Source organism: Hypanus sabinus, chromosome 1 (assembly GCF_030144855.1).
Source record: "Hypanus sabinus isolate sHypSab1 chromosome 1, sHypSab1.hap1, whole genome shotgun sequence".
Lineage (NCBI taxonomy): Eukaryota > Metazoa > Chordata > Chondrichthyes > Myliobatiformes > Dasyatidae > Hypanus > Hypanus sabinus.
Genome location: NC_082706.1, coordinates 92,849,623 through 92,877,461, shown reverse-complemented (window position 1 = coordinate 92,877,461; position 27,839 = coordinate 92,849,623). Strand labels below are relative to the sequence as shown.

The window sequence follows — 27,839 nt, the reverse complement described above, 5'->3', positions numbered from 1 at the left end:
GACATGGGACAGCATGGAAGGCACTTTTGATGGTGGTATACAGTGGTCCAGTATGTTGGTTCCTCTGGTACTTCAAGCGATTTGTTGGTAATAATCACTTGGAGACTCTTTCAAGCTGGCCTTGTTAAGATCCCCTAAAATGATGAGGAAGGTGTCAGGATGTGCTGTTTCATGCCTGTTGATTACAGCGTTTGGTTCATCAAGAGCCTGCTTTACACTAGCCTGAAGTAGGATGTACACTGCTACCAAGCTGATCGTTGAAATCTCCCGCAACAGATAAAGTAGATGACACTTGATCACAAGGTGTTTCAGGTCTGGTGAACATGATTGGGATGGCGCCACCATGTTTGTACACCATGTGGAGTCTCAATTATGATCCATGCTACCATCTCTGGTCTTTCCTTCATTAAGGTCCTTGGCCTAAAACATTAACTGCTTCTCTTTCCAGAGATGTCCGCTGAACTGCTGAATGTTTCCAGGAACTACCATTTTCAGCTCTTCTCAGGTAGCAGAAATTTGTAACACTGATCCACAACAAAATTTAATATACAATTATTAACTTTAAATCAGGGAAAGTGATTAAAACTCCATTGCTCCAGCATGCTTGGAACTTTGAGGGGCAGGCCTAAGATTTTTTTTGTCTATTGTATGCTATTTTATTATTCCTTTAACACACTTTTAATTTGTATTAGACAGTAACATTTCAGTAAAGCCAGTAAGTTTCAAGGGAGCATAGTTAATACAATCAGGTGAGTTTAAAGGGAACTCCAGAACTGGTGCTCTGGCAAGGGGAGAGCAGGAACCTGGGACCCTGCAAATGGTTAGGAAAGCTGAAACTGGGAATCTGGTGAGTGAACGAGAATGTGTGTAACAGGGCTTGGTGAGTGGTGATTGTAAACATTACCAGGTGAGTGGACGAGAGTGTGTGTAAAGGCTTGGTGAGTGGTGATTGTAAACGTTACTAGGTGAGTGGACGAGAGTGTGTGTAAAGGCTTGGTCAGTGGTGACTGTAAACGTTACTAGGTGAGTGGACAAGTGTGTGTGTAACAGGGCTCGGTGAGTGGTGCTTGCAAACGCTACCAGGTGAGTGGACGAGAGTGTGTGTAAAGGCTTGGTGAGTGGTGATTGTAAACATTACTAGGTGAGTGGACGAGAGTGTGTGTAAAGGCTTGGTGAGTGGTGATTGTAAACGTTACTAGGTGAGTGGACGAGAGTGTGTGTAAAGGCTTGGTCAGTGGTGACTGTAAACGTTACTAGGTGAGTGGACAAGTGTGTGTGTAACAGGGCTTGGTCAGTGGTGACTGTAAACGTTACTAGGTGAGTGGATAAGTGTGTGTGTAACAGGGCTGGGTCAGTGGTGACTGTAAACGTTACTAGGTGAGTGGACAAGTGTGTGTGTAACAGGGCTGGGTCAGTGGTGACTGTAAACGTTACTAGGTGAGTGGACAAGTGTGTGTGTAACAGGGATCGGTGAGTGGTGCTTGCAAACGCTACCAGGTGAGTGGACGAGAGTGTGTGTAAAGGCTTGGTGAGTGGTGATGTAAACATTACTAGGTGAGTGGACAAGTGTGTGTGTAACAGGGCTGGGTCAGTGGTGACTGTAAACGTTACTAGGTGAGTGGACAAGTGTGTGTGTAACAGGGCTCGGTGAGTGGTGTTTGCAAACATTACCAGGTAAGCTAGACGCTGAACCATTAGGATTTTCCAAATGGTTGGAAAGTGGACTGTTGGAGTCTTACTGTTTTGATGTTTTTGTTCAGTTTAATACTGTTCCAATGTTCCAAACCACACCTTCTAGGAACTTTCTTTTCTGTGTACCTTTCATTCCTGGTAGTCCAGGCATACCAGGGAGCCCTCTGTATCCTCGCTTGGCTGTTCGGCCTGGGTATCCGGGTAACCCCCTCTGTCCTGGCTGCCCCGGAGCACCAGGTTGCCCAGGAGCTCCTTGGATTCCTTCACACTGGCAACTTGGTCTCATGCTTTGAAGTAGTGATGGCAATTGAGCTGTGTAATAGGAAGGATGTAAAATTGACATTTCTTAATATTTCACAGGCATCTACTATTCTGTAAAGGTGAATCAGTTTTAATACATTAAAAAAATCTCAAGGAACGTGTCGATAGGGGTCCTCCAATCAGTCACAGGCCAAGACAAGCCCCCAGCTCCTGATTACATCTACCTTTCCTGCATGAAATTCACCAATAAGAGCAATCCATTCCAACATGCTTCTTGATTGAGCAATCTTCCCATCCACATTCTCCAGCCTCAGAAATGACGAACAGCCCCTGGGTGAGGTACTGCGTGCCAACAGTACAACACAGGAACAGGCCTTTCGGTCTATGATGTTGCACTGAGCTAATTAAACTAATCACTTCCGCCTAGAGAATATCGTTACCTTTCCATTCCCTGTGCATTCATAGGCTTAGCTATAATCTCTAAACACCTCCTCTACCATGTTTGCTTCCATCACCATGCCTGGGAGCACATTCCAGTTACCCACCGCTCTTCATGTTAAAAACTTGCCCTGCATATCTCCTTTGAATTTACCCCCTCTCACCTTAGATGCATGTCATCTAGTACTTTCAACTCTGGGACAAAGCTGGCTGGTTGTCTATGCTTCACATAATCTTATCAACTTGTATCAGGTCTCCCTGCAGCCTTTGCCAATAATTTTGACAGAATTTTATTGAGCCACAACGTTATATATTGATAACTGAAAGGCAGGGTGAGTAACAGCACAATAATAATAAATTCGAGTATACAGCCCCAATGGCTTCTCGTGACAAGGGTCCTCATTTTTCAATTTCAGAAGGTAAACTGACAATGTAATATTGTATTTCTGACAACACTGCTAAATAAGCTGTAAGTAAATTTGAGATTATTTTGCCTCCATGCTCCAGGAGAAACATCTTTGCTTATGTTAATAAACATACAGAGTGAGGAACATTAGAAAAGGCAGCTGAACTGGCATATGCTGTTACAACACAACTGTGTCCTGTAAGGAATTCTGTAAAGGTACTCCTGAGGTCATTGTTGTCATGTGGAAAACCCAATAGTCTATTTGGTCAACAGGCAGCTCCCATAAGTCACCATTTTAACTACAGTCCTGGGGAAGGTCTCAGCATGAAATGTTAACTATTTGTTCATTTTCATGGATACTGCCCAAGTTTCTCCAGCATTGTGTGTGTGTGTGTGTGTGTTGGGACCATTTTAGAAATGTTGATTGTAGTTTAAATTTTTGCCTCTTGGTCTTCCAACAAGTAGTTTAAATATATTTATTTGTTTTCAAGACACTGGTGTTTTCTGCCTGTTGAATTTCCCTTGAGAAAAGAGCACTGAACCACTTCTTGAAGGCGATTAGAAAGCAGGGAGTGTGTTCCAGGATTTAGACAGTGGTATATTTCCAAATTAGGGTGATGGTGAATCTGCAGATGGTACAATTCCCTTCCGCCTGCTGCACTAGACCTTTTTTGACAGTTTTAGAGATGCTGTCAAAGTAGCCTAGGTGATGAATTGCAATGCATTTTGTAGATTTCATACACTGCTGATACAGTGCAATAATAGTGGAGAGAGTTTTCCACTTTTGATTTAACCTACAGATCATCCAATTCATAATGAAAAGAATGCAGAGATTATTAGTTACATGCAACAAAACCAGAAATCACATTTGGGGCTGCACAGCTAGTACATGGAAATAGTGCAAAAGGCCGTGGGAAAACATGTTCACTCTATTGCTTTGGTGTTGCTACCATTCAACATGAGAAATTGTCAGTACTCACTGCGAAGTATGTTGTTGCATAATTTCATCACATGCTCGTCTGTGATAGGCGTTGCCTAATTAGAACAAATCAGAGTTATTTTCAGTGTGGCTTTGCTGATGTGAGAAATAACTTGGGTGCGGTTTTCCAATAACACCTACAGGTTTCCCAGGAAGTCCAGGGATACCAGGCGGTCCAGATGGGCCATTATGCCCTGACGGTCCACGAGGTCCTACAGGGCCCATTATGCCGGGATCACCATTCCTGCCCTTGATCCCCCTGTCACCAGATGGTCCCGTGTTCCCTTTCTAAAAATCAAAACAGAAAAAAAATGTGCATTACCTGTGAAGATATACCACGAGATCAGAAGATAAGCAGCGGGAATATAGTACCTCCAAAATGCTCCGTTACACAGTACTTTCACATTTGATCTTCAGTGTCAACTGAAGATTTGTGTCCTGTCTCTATATCCAAAATTCTGGGATTCTAAAGGTCCACAAGGCTCTGGAATACAGGAATCTAATACTTACATCCCTCTGAGTCAATTTTCCTTTACCACTTTCTTTACTCTTTTCCAACAAGGCATACCTAGTTAAAACTTCGAACATATTAATTAGCTAATTTATTTAATATTTAGCATATAGGAGATACAAATTGAATTTATTTAAAGTCAGCTCTGATGACATTCATTCAGCTTCCCAGATCCCTCATTTAATTTAAAATCTTAACATTTGCAGATTACTTCCATAACATTTTGTTGTTATATTTTTCCACACTGAACAAGATCAGCCATTCATCCTGCTGGGTTCACAGACCTTGTTACAGTTCAGCTTCAAGAGTAAATATCAGTTATTTCCTAAATTTAAATAATTTTGTTTTGGAACAAAAAAAATTCCATTCACATATGGGGGGGGGGGGGTATTTCCTGTTCTTCTATTCTGTCTTCATTCTTCCACTAAACATCCCAAATGATTTGACCATATTCTCTTTAACTTCTCATGCATTGCATCTGTCTAAATGTCCAGTGTGAGATTTGCAGGGATCCTTTTAAAATTCTGCTTTGAATCTGCATTCTCAGTCATTCCTTCAGCAAATTATATACAAATCATTGAGCCCAACTTATGCCTCTAAGCTTTTGGGCTGAATAAACACACATTTTTCACGTGCTCAGTAATTTCAACGTCAGTCATCAAGGGTAACATTTACCAACAACTGACATCAACCTATGCATTTTTAGTCTATCCCTTTTTTTGAAGAGGGGGAACGATTTTGTTAATTTTGATATAATTTTCCATTGATCATCTTGGAGAGTCTCAACCACACCCTCCAGCTTTTTAGTTTGCTAATTTGAACTGCAAACAGGTTTTCCCCCCATTTATCCTCCCACAACTATTCCTATAACCCTTCTTACTCTATCTATTTAACCACCTATCATTCTTCAATGCACAAAATGCTCTGCCTCAGTCACCTGTCTTCCACAATGTTACAACCTCTGATATCAAAATGGTTTCCCCTGTTCTATATCCCAAACCTTACTCATTATCTCTGGCCCTTATTCAGAATCGATCACCTATTAATAACAATGGTTGTTAACCATTCTGCCTCTTCACTTCACATACCCTCTATCAACTGGAGATCCAGTTGGAGGAACTTTGTTTGGTCTTACATCTTTGCAGGATAGGGAGGGATTGCAAGCTGTTACGGTGGTTAGTTGAGCTGCTTAGTAACTCAGATCTAGACTAATAATCTCCGGAAAGAACTTCCAACTCCACTAGGGCTGGTGGAGCTGTCACTGTGAGCTGTTTCAGTGGTTAGTATTTACTTTAATTGCCGAGTAACTCAGATCCATTAATGATCCTAGAAAAGAAATTCCACTCCTGCTGGGGCAGGCGGGGAATTTATTTTAGGTTTCATCAACAATCTGCATTGTGAGCAGTTCTGGGTCCTGTATTTAAGGACAAAATAATGTGAGAGGGTCCAGAGGAGGTTTTCAAGAATCACTCGAGAAAGAAAGGGTATGAGGAATGTTTGATGGCTCTAGGCCTGTACTCACTGGTGGTTAGATGGGTAAGTGGGGGGGGGGGGGGGTGGACCATCTCTTTGAAATATACTGAATACGGAAATGCATGGATTGAGTGAATGTGGACAAGATGTTTCCATTCATAGGGATGTCCAGGATCTGAGGGCACAACCTTAGAATAACCATTTGCCCCTTTAGAACTGAGGTGAGGAGAAATTTCTTCAACCAGAAAGTGGTAAATCAGTGGAATTTGTTGCCACAGAGGATTGTGGAGGCTAAGACAGTTCTACTTAAGGCAGAAATTAATAGATGATTGGTTAAGGGGAGAAATCAGGAGGGTGGGATTGACACAAACTTAGCCATGCTTGAACAGTGAAGCAGACTCAGCTCGCTGGATTGCATAATTCTCCTCCTAAATGTTAAGGCACCTGAGATTATTGGAATTATTGGACTAATGGATTATTGGAAAACTATAATCTGTTTAACTCATGTCATTTGGGTAAGGAAATGTACTGCACTATGCTATCTAATCTTTATGTGACTGTTAACCCACAGAGAGTAAATGATTCTTTCTGAAAGGGCATTTCTTCAGGAGAAATAGGGTTGGGGATCTAATCCATTCCTTGCCAAGGATATTTGCATTCTATGAAACAACATGGGAACAGAAGCAAAGATTAGGCCCACTTGGCCCTTCAATCCTATCCTGTCATTCAATATGGCCGACATACCGTGGGCCTCAATTCCTTCAATTCTCTGATCTTTCAAATATTTATCTACAGCCCCTTTAAATATCTCTAGTGTTTTACTCTCTGGAACAGATAACCAGCCGGGTCACTGGTGCTCCAAAAGCCAGTTTCAGATGCCCACTCCAACCACACGGTTTTCAACCTGTCACCAAATCCTTCATGAGTTCAGTTACCCCAAGGGACCTCTCTTTTGTCCCAGATTCTAGGGGGTGTAATATCTGGAAGCTAATGAGTACCTTGCTTTCTACCAACATCACAACAACCAAATGCTGATAAGATCTAGACTTACGTTTTCTCTTGGAAAGCAGAGGAATTGTGAGAATGTGGGGGGAAACAGCCACCTTATGTTACCGAATAAGTTAGATGTCAGAAAAAACCCACATCAGTTTAAGTACAACTTTACTCTGACCTCTGCCTCTGGCCTTTTTCACTATTCCAATTAAGCCCAATATGAGCTCAAGATACTGCTTCTGTTCTTCTGATTAGACAGGTTACAGGCTTGTGGACTCCGTTGAATTGAACGTGAATAACCAACCTTCCTAGTATGTATGTGGGAGAGTTCCAAACAAAGTTTGCCACCCCTGCAATATTAAGTCAGTTATTGTGTCCCTAAACATTCTGCATAATTTTATGAGTAGTCCCAGTAATCCTCTCTTTTAAGATTTCTGGTGATTTGTATATCAAATTCCCCACGTTCTTTTACTTCTTTTTTTTTTTTTTTTTTTTAATTACAAAATCCTTTATTACAAATTTCGGTGCTATACAATATATACAAAACAGTGGCAAACACAATTACTGCACTACAAATAGACAATAGACATTACACCAGAATGTTGCCATCCCTATCCACGATGGCATTTACACCCCGCGGAGCCCAACGGTCTCGAAACTCCTCCAAGGCCGCTGTGGACTGCGCGTGTTCCTTTTCAATAGTTACCCGAGCACGAACATACCCCCTAAACATTGCCAGGCAGTCTGCCCGGAGAGATCCTCCCGCCACCCGTTTCCAAGACCCTCGGATGGCGGATTTCGCCAGCCCCAGGAGCAAGTTGACTAGGACATCCTCATCCCTCCGTGCCCCCTTCCTTACTGGATGACCATATATAAACAGGGTGGGACTACTTGTTCTCTCTCCTCTGTCCTCACACATTTCCATCTATGTACATCAGACAGAGCAGCTAATAAACTTTTCCCCAAATCCCATCAACTTACACCATCACTCGGTCTCTGCCCACATCGATTTCTCCACCGCTTCCCCTTCTCTACAATTTAATTTTTTCCCCCAGTCCTGATGACAGGCCATTGATCTGAAAAATCACGTCTCCACAGATGCTGCCTAACCTGCTGATTCTTCCCAGCTTTCTCTGCCTTGATTTACTTTGTGTTATTGGTCAGAAATTTACCTCTCCCTTTTCTCCTTTGGCACCAGTAAGTCCCTGCAGAAACAGAAACACAGAACATTACTGATGAAAGCTTCACTGAAAGAGCGCTGTGATTTTTAAGTGATTATGAAATATATTTTATTGATTACCTGCAGACCTGGGGATCCGGGCGGCCCTTCTCTACCTCTCTCAGCCTAGATGACAAAATAGATTCAAAACAAACACAATGTCACACCAAAGCGTGCCTGCCCTGAGAATCCCACTGTCCACCAGCTGAGACCTTACAAATGATCACAGTGTAAACCAATGAGCACAGAAATTATTTAGAGTTTTATCATAACATATGCACAAAAGAAAAGTATCAACAGACTTGGTCAGCATGGACTGACAGTCCAACGAGCACACACTTGCACTATTCTTAATTTTGATTTCCCCATGTTCTCATTAAATCTCCCCACATTCTACCATCCAGCAGAATCAGATTCGGATTTATTATCACTGACTTAATGGCCTGAACTTCATTGTTTTGCACTGTACAGTGCAAAGGCATAAAATTACTATGAATTACAAAAATAGGGCAAAGAAAGAAAGGAAAAATGAGAGAGTGTTCATGGAATCACGGACCATTTAGAAATTAATGGCGAAGGGGAAGAAGCTGTCTCTGAATCACTGAGTATAGATCTTCAGGCTCCTGCACATCTTCCCTGGGTGGTAGTAATGAGAAGAGGGGATGTCATTTACAGTGGCCAACTAAAGCAAGCCAGACTTCTTTAGGATGTGGGAGGACACTGGAACACCCAAAGGGAAGAACACACAGAGTCACAGGGAGGATGTGTAAGAAGACCAACACAGTACTGGAGATCAGGATTGAACCAGCTTTGCTGGAAGAGTGAGTGGCAGCTGCTCCACAAGCTGCACCACTGTGCTTCCCTTTTAAGTGGAAGGTCTGCTTCAATAACTTTCCAAGATAAAATGGATAACTATTTAAAGAGTGTGAATGCTGAAGTGAAGTGGAATACTCTGCAGGATTATGGTAAGCACCTTGGGAGTGTGACACATTGGACTACCATTCACCATCAATGAAGGCTATAACTGACTGAAAAACGTTAAGTGGGGTATCATCTTGGAGTCTTGAGAATGTGCTTGAGAATTATTCCCTTCATAAGAAACTGACATCATTGATGTTCATTTGAAACAAAAAATGGGGAAGGATGCAATTATTACCTGGCTGCCTTTCTTCCCAGGACTTCCTGCTTCCCCCTGAAAAATATTAGTACAGAATACTGTAAAGGATCATCACATATTGTTAAATGTGAATCATTCAGTTGCCAAGTTGACATGTGTCATAATCTGCTGTCCAATGTGAGGGAACACTGCTTTGCTTAGTGACTTCAGCAATTTTAGAAACAATGATGTAGAAACAATGTTTGTAGAATCGTTGCTCATTGGACATTACTGAAGTTCTCTTAACTTTTACCAGAAGAATTTAACAAACCAAATTGAAGATGGTAATGTTTTGTATGTTCTTCAAATATATAAAAAGACACAAACATTATTCACAAGCTAGGATGAAAGTGGAGGCACAAGGAGCTGCAGGTGTCAGAATTTGGAACAACACTCAGAAAACTGGAAGAATTCAGCCTCAGTGGGAGGAATAGACAATCAACATTTTAGGGCAAGGCAATTTACTTGGACTGAAAGATAGAGGGCAGATAGCCAGTATAAGAAATGGGGGTAGTAGAGCAAGAGCCAACAGGGAATAGGTGGATCAGACCAAGAGCCTGTTCAAGTGAATAGTCATCCTGGCAAGATTAAGGAACCTGGATAAGAGATATTGAGTCTCTTGTCAAGATCAAGAAGGAAGCATACATTGGATTTAGGAGGTCAGGGATGAGTGAATCCTTCAATGGCTAAAAAAAGACTAAGAATATTTTAAGAGGGAAATCAAGAGGGCAAACAGATGATATGAGATGGATCTGGCAAGTAAAGTTAAGGAAAATCCCAAGAGGTTCTATAGTTATAATTAGGAGTAAAATGGTGGCTATGGAGTGAGTAGGTCCCCTTAGAGATCAGCAGAGCCACCATGCCTTGAGCTGCAGGAGATGAGTGAGATTTTTTTTTCATGAATGTCTTGCTGAGGAATAGTCATAGTTGCTCAAGAGGCAAGGGAAACAAATGGACATGTTTTGGAGGACATCTATATTACTACAGAGGAGGTATTTGCAGACTTATAGTACATTAAGATTGATAAATCTCTAGGGCCTGACAGGGTGCATCCTTGGACTTTGTGGGAGGCTGCAGAAGAATTTGAGGAGGCCTTTGAGGAGGCATTCGCTTCACTATTAGCCACTGGTTAAGTTTTCGAAGACTAGAAGGTGACTATTTTTTCCATTATTTAAGAAGTGAAACAAGGACACACTTGATATCAGTATTGGGGAAGTTGCTAAAGGAAATTTTGAGGGAGAATACCTACTAGTATTTTGATTGATAGCATCTGAATAGGAGGAGTCAGCATGGCTTTATGCATGGAAAGTCAGGCTTGATGAAGGTCATAGAGTTATTATTTGAAGAGGTAGCCGAAAAGGTAGATGAGTGTCGAATAGTGGACGTTGCCTACTTGGACATTAGCAAAGCCTTTGTCAAGGTCCCCCACGGTAGCTGGCCTAGGCAGTTAGTCTCATGGAATCCAGGGATTGCTAGTTAGATGGCTCGTAGGTGGGAAGCAGAGTCTGATGGTTGTTTCTTGGAATGGAGGCCAGTGACTACTGGTGTGATGAATGGATTAATTCTAAGAGCACAAGCGTGTTGTTTGTTGAAAGCGGCATCAGTTAGACAGGGTGGTACAAACTTGTCTACATACTGCCTATAATTAGTAATGAGCACAGGAATTGAGAGCGGTTGTATAACTTGTTGTTGATGTTGCACTCGGAATGTTGTGTATAGATTAGGTCAACAACACACATAAAATGCTGGTGGAACACAGCAGGCCAGGCAACTTCTATAAGGAGAAGCACTGTCGACGTTTCGGGCTGAGACCCTTCATCAGGACTAACCTAAAGGAAAGATAGTAAGAGATTTGAAAGTAGTGGGGGGAGGGGGAAATGCGAAATGATAGTAGATGACCAGAGGGGGTGAGATGAAGCTAAGAGCTGGAAAGGTGATTGGCGAAAGTGATACAGAGCTGGAGAAGGGAAAGGATCATGGGACGGGAGGCCTCGGGAGAAAGAAAGGGTGGAGGGAGATGGAGAACAGGCAGAGTGATGGGCAGAGAGAGAGAAAAAAAAACTAAGTATGTCAGGGATGGGGTAAAAAGGGGAGGAGGGGCATTAACGGAAATTAGAGAAGTCAATGTTCATGCCATCAGGTTGGAGGCTACCCAGCCGGTATATAAGGTGTTGTTCCTCCACCCTGAGTTTGGATTCATTTTGACAATAGAGAAGGCCATGGATAGACATATCAGAATGGAAATGGAACCTGGAATTAAAATGTGTGGCCACTGGGAGATCCTGCTTTTTCTGGCGGACCGAGCATAGGTGTTCAGTGAAATGGTCTCCCAGTCTGCATCGGGTCTCACCAATATATAAAAGGCCACACCAGGAGCACCGGACGCAGTATACCACACCAGCTGACTCACAGGTGAAGTGTCGCCTCACCTGGAAGGACTGTCTGGGGCCTGAATGGTGGTGAGGGAGGAAGTGTAAGGGCAGGTGTAGCACTTGTTCCACTTACAAGGATAAGTGCCAGGAGGGAGATTGGTGGGAAGGAATGGGGAGAACAAGTGGAAGAGTAGATTAGGTCACCCTGTCATAGGAAAGATGAGGTTAAACTGGAAAGAGTGCAGAAAAGATTTATGAGAATGTTGTCAAGGTTAGACAGCCAGAGATAGATGGAGAAGTTGGCCTGATTAGGACTTTATTTCTTGGACTGAAGGAGAAAGGAGTGACCTTACAATAGTTTATAAAAGTGTGGGGTGGTCTGCTATGCTGCCAGAGGGGAGAGCAGAGAGTGTTGCCCAGGTTTTTTTCTGCATTTTGGATACGGACTTGGACTATAAAATAGTTCTTTCAGTCCTATAGTTTTGATGTTCCGTGTTTTTCGCCCGATCCTCTCATTTTTTGTGTGGGGAGGGGGATTTGGGGTCAATGTGCCTGACTGATTTGTTAGTTTTTTTGTGTGGGGAGGAAGGATTTGAGATATGTGCCTGATCCATTTTGTTCATTATTTTTGTGCGTGTGAAGGGATTTGGGGGTTGATGTGCCTGTTCTGTTTTTGTTCCTTTTTTGTGGGGAGGTGATATCTGGGGGCTGATTATCACGCTGCCTTTCTTTTCTTCCTTGGTTACAGAGTTGTATACTTTGATAATAAAATGAACCTTTTTATAGGTTCATGGAAGGGTTATTTTATTCAGCTTGGATGCAAGTACCATACCTTGTTTCCCTTTGTTCCAGGAATTCCAATAGATCCAGACTGGCCTGGTATTCCAGGCTCTCCTCTTAGACCCTGTAAGAAATTTTTTAAAAGTGCATATTTTCTTTGCATTCATTTTCCAGCATTTGTTATTTCAAGGAGAGAGAACGGATGAAATAATGTTTTCTTCCCAGTAACTAACCTGATCAACTTTAGGGGAACAAAACTCTGGAGGGTTTAACACCGCTATTGAACGATTTAATTCTCGTAAGGGCACCCGTTAGAACTGTAATTCATGAAGACTATCCTCCCATCCTGAAGACAATTTAAAATTAGAATGGGGAAGTGAATGTATGTAAAGCATTAAAATGCTAGCCGAAGGATGTGGTTGGGTCTCAGCTTTGTGCCTTTTATGCAGTCTGATTCTACATCTCCATTAAAGTTAAGTGGTGTCGATGGTAACGTACAACATTTGTTTTACAACATGTGGTGCATGCTGGGATTGGAACATAGGAACACTGGCACAGGAGTCGATTACTATGCCCCTCAAAGTGCTCCACCATTAAATGAGATCAAAGCTGATTTGTTTTCTAACTCCATAATGCCTACTTTGTTCCTCATCCACAATATCACTGGCAATCAATATCAGATTTACAATTAGCATTTTAATTTGCATCCATTTCCCAAAGACTCAAAATGTTATGGAGTCAAATAGGTCAGCAGCAGGCCCTTCAGCCCATCATATTCATGCTAACCATCAACTACCTACTGCATTTATATTATTGCCATCTACCAGCGCCTGGTCTGGAGCCTGTTGACAATTCAAGTGCCTATCTAAATAGTTGATTCTTATCAGAATGTTTGCCTTCAATACCCACTCAGGCCATACATTCCAGATTCCAGCTATACTCTGGGCGAAAAAGTTCTTCCTTGGATCTGCTCTAAAGCTACAACCTCTGACCATGAGTCTATACCCTCTAGCTTTAGACACCTCTGAATGAGGAGGACGTTTCCTACCATCTGTCCTATTTAATGCTTCTTGGGATTTTGGATGCAAATATCAGGCACCCCCTTCTGTCTTCTCCATTCAAAGGTAAAGAAACGCACCTTAACCAATCTCTCCCTTTAACAGAGACACTTCACCTTGCAATATCCTGACGAATCTCCTCTGTAAACTTTATAGTGCGATTACATCCTTCCTATTGCATCCTGTCTGCTTCCTATAGAACCGTACACAGAGACCCAGCCATGATCTAACCAATATTTTATAAGTTACAGAAGAGAGTTCTAAGCTCTATTAACTCAAGGGTATAAACGTTTCAGTAATTCATTTCTAATGGGTTTGTTTCATTACAATAATGCATTCAATTAAATCACTCTTCAATATCTGTAAAGCACAAGGGTATATCCCGAAACCCATGGATAATGCTTAATGGGGCTCTTCCTTTTCTTGCCATATTGGCTGAGTGGCTGAGGGTGCATCTAGTAAGTGGAAATGGGATCATGTTTGATGGTGGGTAACAGGGAGATTACACAGTCGATGGAGTAGTTTGATGGATCAAACAGGTTACCTCTCAGCAGTAAACTATGGCTTAATAGTTTCATTTAGAATTAATGTCAACAATCACCATCAAACCAAGGAGAGCAACTTTAGAAACATTTAGTTATAGATCTTATGACTTAAACATAAAATGATCAGCCCACATTAATCAGCACAGAATTTAAATTGGCATGTATCACTACCTAGAATACCATTTAACTGTTTCCTGAGAAAACAGCAACTGATCTGTTTACAGCAGCTGATCACAATTTCATACGGAGCCAATTAGCCATTGAACCTATGCTAACTCTCACGCACTCTTATCAAACTTTCCTTCCCCCCCCCCCCCAAACTATTTTTCCCTGTAACCTGCAAAACTCGTCTAACAAATCGCTCTCCCAACCACTGATCACCGGAGCACACAACCACGTTAATTTGCAGAAGTTAATTAACCTACCCTCATGTCTTTGGGATGTGGGAGGAAACTGGAGCACCCAAGAGAGCCCATGCAGCCTCAGGGAGAATATGCTGTCTCCACAGGTAAGGCCCAAGGTCGGGGTTGAACATGGGTTGCTAGAGCCATGAGGAAGTGACTCTCTATCTGCCCACTGTTACCTACTTTAATGGCATTCCAACCAAGTTCATTCATAAATTTAGATTCAGACATGGAAGATTAACACCATAACAGTCATCAAATCACTGTACTGGCTTAAAGAAATATAATTGTCTCAAGTGCATTAACTTAGACAGTTCATGAGATACTGATATTACTCACAGGTGAACCTGGACGTCCCGGGAGTCCTGGAAGACCCCATTCACCAACATCCCCCTTAATAAAGACCAAGCAAAGACAAAGGGTGGTGAGATACACAAGCACAGCCTCACCCAAGTGTGGTACTGAGAAGAGTTTGACAAATATAGAGAGGTGAGGGGGCTAGAGGGTGTTCGAGTTAGAGAGGGGGTATGGGGGTTAGAGAAGTTTACAGAGATAGGGAGGGATCCAGGAGCCAGACAGGGTTACAAAGAGGTGTGTTGGGGCTAGACGGGTTACAGATACAGGGAATTTGTGAGGAGACTGGAAGCAATTACAAAGAAAAGGAATGATGTAGGGACTGAAGAGAGGTACTGAAACAGGGAGTGATGTAGGGGCCAGAAGGAGTTTCAGCGATAGGGTGCAGGGTCAGAGGAGCGTAACAAAGCAAAGAAAGGGTGTAGGGTTTGTGTATGGATAGGGGTTTGAACAAAGAACAATACAGAACAGTACAGGCCATTCGGTCCACAATGTTGTGCCGACCCTTAAACCCTGCCTCCCATATAACACCCCACTTTAAATTCCTCCACAGAGCCGTCTAGTAGTCTCTTAAATTTCACTAGTGTATCTGCGTCCAACACTGACTCAGGCAGTGCATTCCATGCACCAACCACTCTCTGAGTAAAAAACCTTCCTCTGATATCCCCCTTGAACTTTCCTCCCCTTACCTTAAAGCCATGTCCTCTTGTACTGAGCAGTGGTGCCCTGGGGAAGAGGCGCTGGCTGTCCACTCTGTCTATTCCTCTTAATATCTTGTATACCTCTATCATGTCTCCTCTCATCCTCCTCCTCTCCAGAGAGTAAAGCCCTAGTTCCCTTAATCTCTGATCATAATGCATACTCTCAAAACCAGGCAGCAACATTGTAAATCTCCTCTGTACCCTTTCCAATGCTTCCACATCCACATTTGGTGACAGAGATAGAGGTCAGAGGTGGCTACAGAGACAGGGGCTGAAGGGAGCCACGGAGATTGATGGGCCGGGGGGGGGGGGTTAAAGAGACAGGGAGATGTGCAGAGGCAAGAGAATGTTTATAGGGATAGGGAGGAATGCAGGACTAGAGGGATTTTAGAGATAGGGATGGGTACAGGGGGCTAGAATGCACAATAGAGAGAAGGAAGGGCGTTGAGGCTAGAAGGGGTTACAGAAATAGAAAAGGCTGTAGGATCTGAAGGGGAGCCAGAGGAGGTTATAGAGATAGGGAGGGTGTAAGATATATACCAGCTGATTTCCTGTCCTGTTACAGATGCAGAATCAGGGCTGAGAACACATTTCTAGCAAAATATAATTATGTCAAAGTAGGGAAGGAAGGTGAGGGAGGAAGTGGAGAGCTGAAGCTGCAAGAAGAGGGTCAAAGGAAAAAGAGCCAGCAGGGAAAGGAAAGAGATAGAGGGATGACAGAAGATACAGGAGATGGATATTCTTCATTCAGATGGCCATAGCAAATTTGCTTCACAAGATATTCATCTGTGATATCTGATACATTAAACAGCATGCTGAATATTTTAATGAGTCAAAAATAGTTGCCGATCTCTTGCATATTGCACTGTGTTCCCAGCCCCAAGAAATTCCAAGAACTACTTCTGTTCCCTGGAGCAATTCACTGGAAGTATGGCAGAACTTTACATGTAAACAGAGCGTTGAGTGAACTAACACCAAAAACACAAAACCAGCTCGGAGATATTTCCTGACCATCACACTGAGAACTGGATAATTATTTGTAGTGCGGTTTCTTTTAAGGTTTGTTGATTACCTTTCCCGTGGGGCTCTGAGGAAAAATTGCTTAATTTTGTTTTAGATAGCCCTGCTACACATTATAGTGACATCAATTAGCAAAAGTTTATAATAAACTGCACTTCCAACAGTGAACTTTAACAGTGAAAGAAAATGCCTTCTTTCTAAAGTCTTTTGAGTGTTCTTTTTAATAGTATCAATAAAAGATGTAAAAATGTCTGTCCAACAATATAAAGGCAACAATGAGAGGATATAATGGAGATAATCATAAAGGAAAGAAAGTACTTATTCAGTCTAATGAGCTTCACACTCAACATTCTTTGGATAAAGAATTTAGAATTCTCCATTTGATTTTCTGGTTAATATCATAATGATTACTCCTGGCTTTTGCTTAAAACCACAAATGAACTATCACAATTTCAAGAATAACATAAAAACAAGCTTCTGCAAATGCTGGAAACTTTGATTGTTTATCTGTCTTCATGGAAGTTCCTGACTTGCTGTGTATCATAATTTCAATGAACTTTTGTTAGACCATACTGAGTTCTTCTCTTGCCAAAGTCCTAACCCTTCCTGAAAGGTTTACTCTCAACGTTTCTCTACACTCTGGTGAAAGAATTATACCAAGAGTGTCTAAGTGGCTTATATAATTATTCCTAAAGAAGCGTCTCGGCCTGAAACATCGACTACTTATTCATTTCCATAGATGCTGCCTGACCTGCTGAGTTCCAACTCTATTTTGTGTGTGTTGCTTTGGATTTCCAGCATTGGCAGACTTTCTCGTGGTTATATGATATTAGGTGTGTACCTTTTAACAACTATAGCATGTAACCAGCTGCTTTCTGCACACTTCCAGTGCAGAATTGGATAGAACCACTTTGGCTATGTGGGAGTACACAGCAAGAATGGAAGATTTAATAATGTTCAAATAAGTTTCCTCCTTATTCATTTCAGCCACAGATCACCTTCCAGAACTTTAGAGAGAAATACCAAGATTAAACCTTTCAGAAAAGAATAAACAGACTTGGACTTGGAAAAGGGAGGAACGTACTGGCGACATGTTATTAAAATTATGCAAAGTTTTGATAGTTGCAGTGTTTTCCACCTGGATTAATGCAAAACTGGAAGTTATCAATATAGGATTCAATCACAAACAAGAGAAAATCTGCAAGGGCCGAAAATCCAAGCAACACACACATGAAATTCTGGAGGAACTCAACAGGCCAGGCAGCATCTACAGAAAAGAGTAGACAGTTGCCATTTCGGGCCAGGACCTTTCCTCTGGACTGGAGGAAATAAAGATGAGAAGTGGGAGGTGGGGGGGAGGGGAGGAAGTACAAGGTAATAGGTGATAGGTGAAACCGGGAAAGTGGGGTGGGGTGAAGTAAAGAGTTGGGAAGTCTATTGGTGAAAGATCTAAGTGCTGGAGAAGGGGGAATCTGATAGGAGAGGACAGAAGACCATGGAAAAAAAGAGAAGGGGAGGAGCACCAGAGGGAAGTGATGGGCAGGTAAGGAGATCAGATGAGAGAGGGAAATGGGAATTGTAAGGGGGGCATTGCCAGAAGTTCGAGAAATCGATGTTCATACCATCAGGGTGGAGGCTACCAGGACAGAATACAGGGTGTAGCTCCTCCAATCATCATGGCACTAGGGGAGGCCTTTCACTAGGAAATGAAAGAGGAAATTCTACAAGAACTCTTTATCTGCTTAGAACGTGAAACCCACTCTTCCATATCTGGAATGGACATGCATTATTTCCTTTGTAACTTTCATTAAAAAAAACAATGCCAACTTATTGAAATAATTGTATGAAGCATATAATCACCTTACTCCTTTCTGATACCGTACCCTAAAGCTGACTTTATCCCAATCTCGTGCTGGTTTCAATCCCCTCCTGAAGGACTTGGAAGCTTCAATAGAGTAAAGGTTCGCATTGCTCCTCTCCCCTAATCTGAGGAAATTTCTGTCAACCGCCCTACCCCCAATTCTTCCACCACTGCCACTGTCAAACTGCATTTGTTATTTCAGTCTAGAACATTTCAGTTAACAGAGTATCATGAAGTACGATACGCTACCTTAGACCCCGGATGTCCATCATGCCCAGGTAATCCTGGATATCCTTGCTTACCCTGAAAACAAAGACAGATCATCAATAGCCCCGAGTTGTTTTTTTTTGCTGCAACCAGCCCCGTTTCAACAAGTTGACCTCCCCATCCCTTCATCCTGATACTGAATGGATCTTCATGGAGATAACACTTCTGCCTCTCTCTGGCCCGTAGTTCCCAATAACAAAATTAACTCCAAAGGTAGGAAGTGAATTTTGCTGTACTGCCTACTTCAGACAGTTGTGGATGCAGGAGAGCAAGAGATGAAGGCCTACACAGGCCTGGAGCAGGAAGCCTTTCTTATTGCTAATCCATCGAAAAATCAATCCACATCTACCTTGAAGAAAATTGATTCATACCCAATAATGCACTGAAAACACAGCCTAAACCCAGTGCCAATGAAAACACAAATGGATTTCTTGGCCATTTCTATCACCCCATCCCCAAGCTACTCCTCCTTTCACGACCTTTTAAGATAATATGAGTTCTGAATTATCCAAACACAATGTAAAAGGTGGTTAACTGTTAATTTAGAGCTGAAAAGGGTTGGGGATGGGCAGGAAAGAGGTGGGAGAGTTTGGCAGACAATTACTGAGGAAGTAAGGTGGTGTGATGTGGATTAATAAGTGACATACCAGGTGCCCAAAATCTCCACACACCAATCTATTCCCTTTAATCCATTTCATGCAACTTGGATGAACTTACTGTTGACCGGAGACGACCAGATGGTGGAAAAAAAACAAGCTATTTAAATATTTTTCTTTGTAAGCATTTTTATTTCTAAGAGAAAGTTATTATAAGAAACCACTGAGCTAGATATGACTAAAGGCTGTGTTAGGTGCATTTTAATTGCCAATACAGAAACTAGTGAATATGCTAATGGATGGAATTTCATGGCACTGATGAGGCATCATGATGTTTCACTGCTTCACCCAAAAAGCACAATCCCCCCCCAACTACATTTTATCTGGGGCAACCAACAGTAATGCACATATGTTGTTCATGATCTGCCAATGTCATGGGAGTCAATGACGAGTGTTTTCAGAGTCATACAGCAGGGAAAGAGGTCCTTCAGCACACTGAGTCTGAGGAGGCCATCAGCCACCCACTCGCACTATTCCTACACAAATCCCAGTTAATTCTCATTGCATTTCCATCATCTTTGCCCAAACCTCTCCCAGATTCTGACACTTACATACACATTAGGGATCACTTGTAGCAGCCAGCGCACATGGATTTATGATGTGGATGGAAGCCAGAAGCTGGAGGAAGCCCACACAGCCCCCGGGAGAAATTACAGAGACCAGAGGGACAATGCAGAGATCAGGATTGAATATGGGTCACTGGGCTGATGCTAGCAAGGTAGTCAGTATGTTAAACACTACCCATTTTTGGTAACTTCATACATTCTTAATCAACTGTTTGTTCCTTCCCTTTCATGAAAAATCTCTGACTTGGATCCTGCAGCTCTTCAACAGTACACTGCTGACTCTCACGTCCATGATAAAAGATCAGCAAACACATTAAACTAATGAACTACAGGGAGGTGCACTAAACATCTGTTTTCACCCAGTTTCTGTATGTTCTTTGTTTGGGAATTGAAACATCTTGAATCCAAGTTTATAATTCATGGAGGACAAAGAATCTTTCAGGAGAGGAGTACATACCCTGACAAAATAACTTCTAATTTTCAAAGGCCACTTAAAAATTTAAGTTAACAGGTACAGAGGTTCAAAAGAAGCACAGCAGCTGGCTTCAAAATGTTCCTTCAGTGGTGAACTCAAATAAATTGCAGCTCACCAAGTAGTGTTAGCAACACCTTCAATGCCAAGAAATTTAACCGCAGAATATTGCTTTCTCAGACTGAAATACAAAAATAAATGTTTTAGGTCACATCATGACAATCCAGAAATTAGACTGAGAAGGATTCAGATGGAATGCAATCTTTTTTTTGTGTAACCCATCTCCTGCATTATTTCCTTCCATGCTTATAATTTACCTAACTTCCCCACCCCATACCTGCCCATCTCTCACCCATCCTACTCGTGAAATTAAATCGGGCTCGTGTCCTTCTGCATGGTCAAGAGGTTTGGATATGATGAATGAAGGGTGAAATTCCAGCAGAAGATGAGGAAGATTTACATACATTTTGATTGCATCTTTCACAAAATCAGGAAGTCTTTAGGCTCTTTCTGCCAACTAATTTTATTTCTAACTACGATCACAATTTCTCTACAGGAAGACCCCACAGAAACGGCATATGTATTTATTTTATTTAGAGACACAGCAGGCTGAGCATAGAGCAGGCTCTTCAAGCCACACCTCCCAGCAAACACCAACAACCCTGATTTAACCCTAGCCTAATCACAGGACAATTTACAGTGACCAGTTACCTACTGTGGCAGGAAACCAGAGGACTCAGAGAAAACCCACACATTCCACGGGGAGGACATAAAGAGATTCCTTACCGAGGACGCAGAGATCGAACTCAGAGCTCTGATACCCCAAACTGTAATAGCATTGCACTAACTGCTACACTAATTCATGATCCCCATATAATAGATTCTAGTGACATTTGTGGAGGGATAAAAGTGGCCACTTACTGGGAACTCTTCCTACCCTCCTTCAAGACAGAGCACAGGGGTTTTCTACATCCAACTGAGCAAGAAAATAGAGAGTAATTTCATTTTAAAGATGCCAGAGTGGTACAGTGGAGCAGCTAATCCTGCCTTCAGGCACTATCTGTGTGTAGTTTACACATTCCTCACGAAGGCTCTGCATTCTATCCACATCCCAGATTGATAGGCCAAATGGCTGCTGTAAATTGCCCACAGAATGTAGAATCTGGGCATATCTTATGGAGATACGAGTAGAATAAAGTAGTATAAATGGGTGGAAAAAATAAGCTGCTGGTGGAAATCAAAGGGTCAGGCATCACTTGAGGAGAGAAATGGACAGCTGGCATTTCAGGTTACGAACTCTTCATCTGGACTGAAAGTGTAGAGGAGAGATAAAGAGGAGAGGGGAAGGGTGTGGCGACAGCTGGCAGCCAACAGGTAGATCCAGGTGAGGATGGGTGGGAAGGGTGAGAAGAACGGAGATAGGATCAGAGGCTGGGAAGTGATAGGAGGCAGTGCAAGGTTGCAGATTATGGAGTCTGACAGGACAGGAGGGTTGAACAAGAGTGAAATAAGGGAGGCAGGGTAGGTTGGTGGGTACAACGTTGGGCGGGGAACCCAGTGGGAGTAGAATATGGGTGAAGGATAGATGGATTAGGTGGGGGAAGGGAATAAAGGAAACAAGGTTTGGTTAGATCCGGTGGTGAAGGAGGGGTACATGGGGAGAACATTTAGTATTCATGTCAATGGATTGTAGACCATCTGGCAGAATATGAAGAGGAGTTCTTCTAGCTTGTGTTTGGCCTCACGTTGTCAGTGGAGGGGCTGAGGGCAGAATGCTTCAAATTCCAGCATCTGCATCTCTTCTGTCTTCGTTAGTATAGATAGGTACCTGATGGCTTGTTTCATACAAAATGACTCTATAACATCTATTAGTGCAGGACTCCTTCAGCAAGCACTGAATTGTCAGCCTGGATTTGAGTTCTCAAGTCTCTCAAATCCTGAACCCTCTGAAATAGAGACAAGGGCGCTACTAAGTGAATGACAGATGACCAGTGAGTCATTAAAGTTGACTGCTCCACAGTTGGGAGAAAATGAGGCTTAGATTCGTCTGCCTGCCTACTGATGGTAAAGAGCTGTAATTACAAACACCTCATACCAGAAAATCACAGGCACACAGTTTGTGATAGGTATCTGCTCAAATAGCAGAGTGAATGCTAAGTACTTGACATTTTCTGGTTCGCCAAAGGGAAAAGTAAATCCAAAGCAAGTTCCTGTTGTTAATACTCTGTAACAGTGTGGCAGGAGTTTAAATCTGAACACTTTCCGAAGTGCTCACGTGCTGAATAAACACCTTAGTTGGGGAATGTGTCCTTACTGACCCACTTCTGACTGAATGCAACATTCTTCAAGGCTAGGATCAGTTGCTCAACAACATTTTCCCTGCTTATTCAAATTGGCTCTCCCCATCAGCGTTGCAAGGCTTTGCACTGTAAGGGAACTTAGGACCAGGACAGGAATATTTTCTAGGATTAAACGGACATCAAGTTTAAATAATAAAGCAAATTAGTTCAACCATTATTTCATCCACCTTCGCCCTGTCAAAATGTCACTTAACTAAACCTAGGAATTGATCCATGTTATATATAAATGATAAACTCAATCAAAAACTGACAACATTGATCCATCCAGCCTCATATCTGAAGATGAAGTACCATTTTTCCCTCCATTGATTAATTCAAACTTCAATCACTCCTTCGCTGCCTATTGGATATTAGGGCTGCTTCAGTAATTGTGTCATAAGCATTTCATTTGATGACATTAGCCAGGTCAGCAGGAGAGAGGAGACAAGGGACGAGGGTCAATTTCCTGACCATTCAGTTGACAGGAGCATGAAGCTCAGTATTCATCACTTGAGATTCAAGTCTGAGATGTTGTCAAGTTGTCATTATTTCTTTCTTGGCTTAAGCAAGGATCTAACTGAGTCTTACAATTTAACTCATGATTTTTGATGAAAAGACCCGGGCAGCAACAAGGTAACACTGTAACACTTATTCACCGTTCATTCTGCTCCAGGACCACACATTTTGAAGATTCAAACACTCAAGGACCACACACTTTGAAGATCCAAACACTGAAGGACCATACATTTTGAAGATCCAAACACTGAAGGACCATACACTTTGAAGATCCAAACATTCCAGGACCACACACTTTGAAGATCCAAACACTGAAGGACCATACATTTTGAAGATCCAAACACTCAAGGACCATACATTTTGAAGATCCAAACACTCAAGGACCACACACTTTGAAGATCCAAACATTCCAGCACCAGACACTTTGAAGATCCAAACAAAAGATTTATTCCCCAAATCAGTCTGCACTGAATGGTACAGCTCAAAGGACCAACATCTAGGAAAGACATGCTCCTGATATGGCAAACAGAGTGAGTGGAACCCAGTAGGATTTTGGATGTATTGAAACTGGTGTCACTCACCGGTATCCCAGGATTCCCTTCAGCTCCCTTTTGGCCAATCAGACCTTTCAGTCCCTAGAAAGAAATCAGAAGATTTGACAAGATATTTTTTGATATCCTCATCCTAACTGTTAGATACAATAAGACTCTCAGTAGTTCTGAATTTTTAAACAAGTCACCAACAGGGATTCCGCATTAATTGTCCACCATACACTCAGAATTGTGTTGCAGTAGGCAGTGGACAGCCAGCAGGCCTGGGGCGATCCCCAGTATCCCAGCACTTGGCGCTATCAGATCCTCCAGAGGTGGAAGAGGTGGAGTTGGAGGAGGAATTAGGGAAGATTTGGGTGGAGGACAGGGGGAAAGATTGTGGTGTGTGGACTGGGGTGGCGTTGCTGGAGAAACTGGGGATAGTCTGCCTAAATACCCAGCCACGCATCAGGAGGGACTGAGTGTGTGCCTCCCTACATCACAGAGTAGTAAAGTGGCCCATTCTGGTGGGAGTGGCAATGCTGGAGGTTGGTGAGAGATCCTGAACATCAACCCACACTGAAGAGGGAATGCCATTGATACCAACCCCTTTAATGATCTGGACTGCTGGTCCAGCTGCTCCTTCTTTGGCATTCGGTTTTGGAGGAAGCCTGGAGGACATAGTTCATTCCAGCCAACTTTGCCCCATTGAGGAGGAATGGCCTTAAAATTCTTGAGGCTTGGTAAACACTGGTGGACTAAGTGTTTCAAGGGCTGGTACTTCCCAATTTATGATTTGTCTAATCCCAAGGTCCCAACTCTGTTAACAGAGAAGTGGAAGGAGTGGTGTTGCAGACATATGATGAGCCAATCAGTCAGTAGAGCTGTGAAGATAGGCATTCCCTGGATGTTAAGTGGCATATACTGGATTTATGCCTCCCTGGCCTACCCATGGCTCCCCACAGCTTAAGGAGCTTAAGAAGGGGCTGAGAAGAGCAAGAAGGGGGCATGAGAAGGCCTTGGCAAGTAGGGTAAAGGAAAACCCCAAGGCATTCTTCAATTATGTGCAGAACAAAAGGATGACAGGAGTAAAGGTAGGACCGATTAGAGATAAAGGTGGGAAGATTAGCCTGGAGGCTGTGGAAGTGAGTGAGGTCCTCAATGAATACTTCTCTTCGGTATTCACCAATGAGAGGGAACTTGATGTCAGTGAGGACAATATGAGTGAGGTTGGTGTTCTGGAGCATGTTGATATTAATGGAAAGGAGGTGTTGGAGTTGTTAAAATTCATCAGGATGGATAAGTCCCCGGGGCCTGACGGAATATTCCCCAGGTTGCTCCATGAGGCAAGGGAAGAGCTAGCTGAGCCTCTGACTAGGATCTTTATGTCCTCATTGTCCACGGGAATGGTACCGGAGGACTGGAGGGAGGCAAATGTTGTTCCCTTGTTCAAAAAAGGAAGTAGGGATAGTCCAGGTAATTATAGACCAGTGAGCCTTACGTCTGTGGTAGGAAACCTGTTGGAAAAGATTCTTAGAGATAGGATCTATGGGCAATTAGAGAATCATGGTCTGATCAGGGACAGTCAGCATAGCTTTGTGAAGGGCACATCGTGACTAACAAGCCTGATAGAGTTCTTTGAGGAGGTGACCAAGCATATAGACGAGGATAGTGCAGTGGATGTGATCTACATGGATTTTAGTAAGGCATTTGACAAGGTTCCACACAGTAGGCTTATTCAGAAAGTCAAAAGGAATGGGATCCAGGGAAATTTGGCCAGGTGGATTCAGAATTGGCTTGCCTGCAGAAGGCAGAGGGTTGTGGTGGAGGGAGTACATTCAGATTGGAGGGTTGTGACTAGTGGTGTCCCACAAGGATTGGTTCTGGGACCCCTACTTTTCATGATTTTTACTAAGCAAATGTTTTTTTTTTATTAACAACTTGGATGTGGAGGTAGAAGGGTGGGTTGGCAAGTTTGCAGATGACACAAATGTTGGTGGTGTTGTGGATTGTCGAAGATTGCAGAGAGACATTGATAAGATGTAGAAGTGGGCTGAGAAGTGGCAGATGGAGTTCAACTTGGAGAAGTGTGAGGTGGTACACTTTGGAAGGACAAACTCCACGGCAGAGTACAAAGTAAGTGGCAGGATACTTGGTGGTAGGAGGAGCAAGGGAATCTGGGGGGTACATGTCCACAGATTCCTGAAAGTTGACTCACAGGTAGACAGGGTAGCTAAGAAAGCTTATGGGGTGTTAGTTTTCATAAGTCGAGGGATAGAGTTTAAGAGTTGCGAGGTAATGATGCAGCTCTATAAAACACTGGTTAGGCCACACTTGGAGTATTGTGTCCAGTTCTGGTCGCCTCACTATAGGAAGGATGTGGAAGCGTTGGAAAGGGTACAGAGGAGATTTACCAGGATGCTGCCTAGTTTAGAGAGTATGCATTTTGATCAGAGATTAAGGGAGCAAGGGCTTTACTCTCTGGAGAGAAGGAGGATGAGAGGAGACATGATAGAGGTATACAAGATATTAAGAGGAATAGATTAGAGTGGACAGCCAACGCCTCTTCCCCAGGGCACCACTGCTCAGTACAATACATGGCTTTAAGGTAAAGGGTGGGAAGTTCAAGGGGGATTTATAGGAAGGTTTGAGAGTGGTTGATGTGTGGAATGCACTGCCTGAGTCAGTGGTGGAGGCAGATACACTAGTTAAATCTAAGAGACTGCTAGACAGGTACTAGCAGGCAGGGTCTAAGGGTTGGCACAATATTGTGGGCTGAAGGGCCTGTACTGTGCTGTACTATTCTACGTTCTATTACAATCAGAAAACCTTGGACTACCTGCAGGCAAAGAAAGGTGGCATCTGTGCTGTGACTGGTTAAGAGCGCTGCACCTACTTTCCCGACGAATCTGGGAACATTACTCACGTGGCTGATCATACCCAGCAGTCAGCAAATAAGATCAGGGATGTAGGGGGCCAGCTCCAAAGATACTATACCCCAGGAGAAAGCTTTCTGGGGTGTCGGAAGATTGGTGAGTAGTAACTGGTGGACTGATAACCTCTGGGTATCAGAGTGTTAAATGTTTTATGTGTAGTATAATGCGATGTCCGTGGGGGTGATACTAGCCAAGTGTCATGGTGTTGTATCTTTCAAGGGTGGTACTTTGCATTAAGTGTCATATTTATCAGCTCATTGAAAGCTGCTTTCCCCAAGCTAGCTAAGGTTTGGCCCATTTAAAGAGCTTTGCAGCCCATTTGTTGCACAGCATCAGCTGATGATGTCATGGTGATGACAGAGTATAAATCTAGCACGCTAAAGGTACCCGGTCTTTTGCTTTCATGAGTACTTCACAGCAGAATGTGATTTGTATTCATATGCATCCAATGTGATGGAGGGTGATTTATAACATGGCAACCTTAACACAACCTACATATTGAAACTTGCCAGACTGTAAAATCCAATTATCTTCAGTACCATTACATTGTTGAGAATAGAACGTACAACAATATAGCACAGGAAGAGGCCATTCGATCCATGATGTCTGTACTGACCATGATGCAAATCTATACTAACCCCTATGCTCGGTCCGCCAGAGAAAGCAGGATCTCCCAGTGGCCACACATTTTAATTCCACATCCCATTCCCATTCTGATATGTCTATCCACGGCCTCCTCTACTGTCAAGATGAAGCCACACTCAGGTTGGAGGAACAACACCTTATATACTGGCTGGGTAGCCTCCAACCTGATGGCATGAACATTGACTTCTCTAACTTCCGTTAATGCCCCTCCTCCCCTTCTTACCCCATCCCTGACATACTTAGTTTTTTTTTCTCTCTCTGCCCATCACTCTGTCTATTCTCCATCTCCCTCTGGTGCTTCCCCCCTCCTTTCTTTCTCCCGAAGCCTCCCGTCCCATGATCCTTTCCCTTCTTCAGCTCTGTATCACTTTCACCAATCACCTTTCCAGTTCTTAGCTTCATCCCATCCCCTCCAGTCTTCTCCTATCATTTTGCATTTCCCCCTCCCCCCACTACTTTCAAATCTCTTACTATCTTTCCTTTCAGTTAGTCCTGACGAAGGGTCTCGGCCCGAAACGTCGACAGTGCTTCTCCTTATAGATGCTGCCTGGCCTGCTGTGTTCTTCCAGAATTTTGTGTGTGCTGTTTGAATTTCCAGCATCTGCAGATTTCCTTGTCTTTGCTCTATACTAACCCCAACTGCTTGCACATGTTCCATATCCCTCTTTTCCATGCCTGTTCACTTGCCA

General features: G+C 42.9%; 1 protein-coding gene across 2 annotated transcripts in view; it reads right to left on the bottom strand.

Moving 5' to 3' along the window:
* LOC132395550 (collagen alpha-1(XXI) chain-like) overlaps window positions 1-27,839 on the bottom strand; it is a 210,471-nt gene that overhangs the window by 8,703 nt on the left and 173,929 nt on the right. For both annotated transcript variants that reach the window (XM_059972345.1, XM_059972338.1), the window contains exons 18-27: window positions 23,621-23,674; window positions 18,473-18,526; window positions 14,627-14,680; window positions 12,333-12,404; window positions 9,129-9,164; window positions 8,054-8,098; window positions 7,926-7,958; window positions 3,918-4,064; window positions 3,778-3,832; window positions 1,819-2,004 (exon numbers count right to left, since the gene is read on the bottom strand). In XM_059972345.1, coding sequence (XP_059828328.1) covers window positions 1,819-2,004; window positions 3,778-3,832; window positions 3,918-4,064; window positions 7,926-7,958; window positions 8,054-8,098; window positions 9,129-9,164; window positions 12,333-12,404; window positions 14,627-14,680; window positions 18,473-18,526; window positions 23,621-23,674 — 736 coding nt within the window. The remainder of the gene's footprint in view (window positions 1-1,818; window positions 2,005-3,777; window positions 3,833-3,917; window positions 4,065-7,925; window positions 7,959-8,053; window positions 8,099-9,128; window positions 9,165-12,332; window positions 12,405-14,626; window positions 14,681-18,472; window positions 18,527-23,620; window positions 23,675-27,839) is intronic.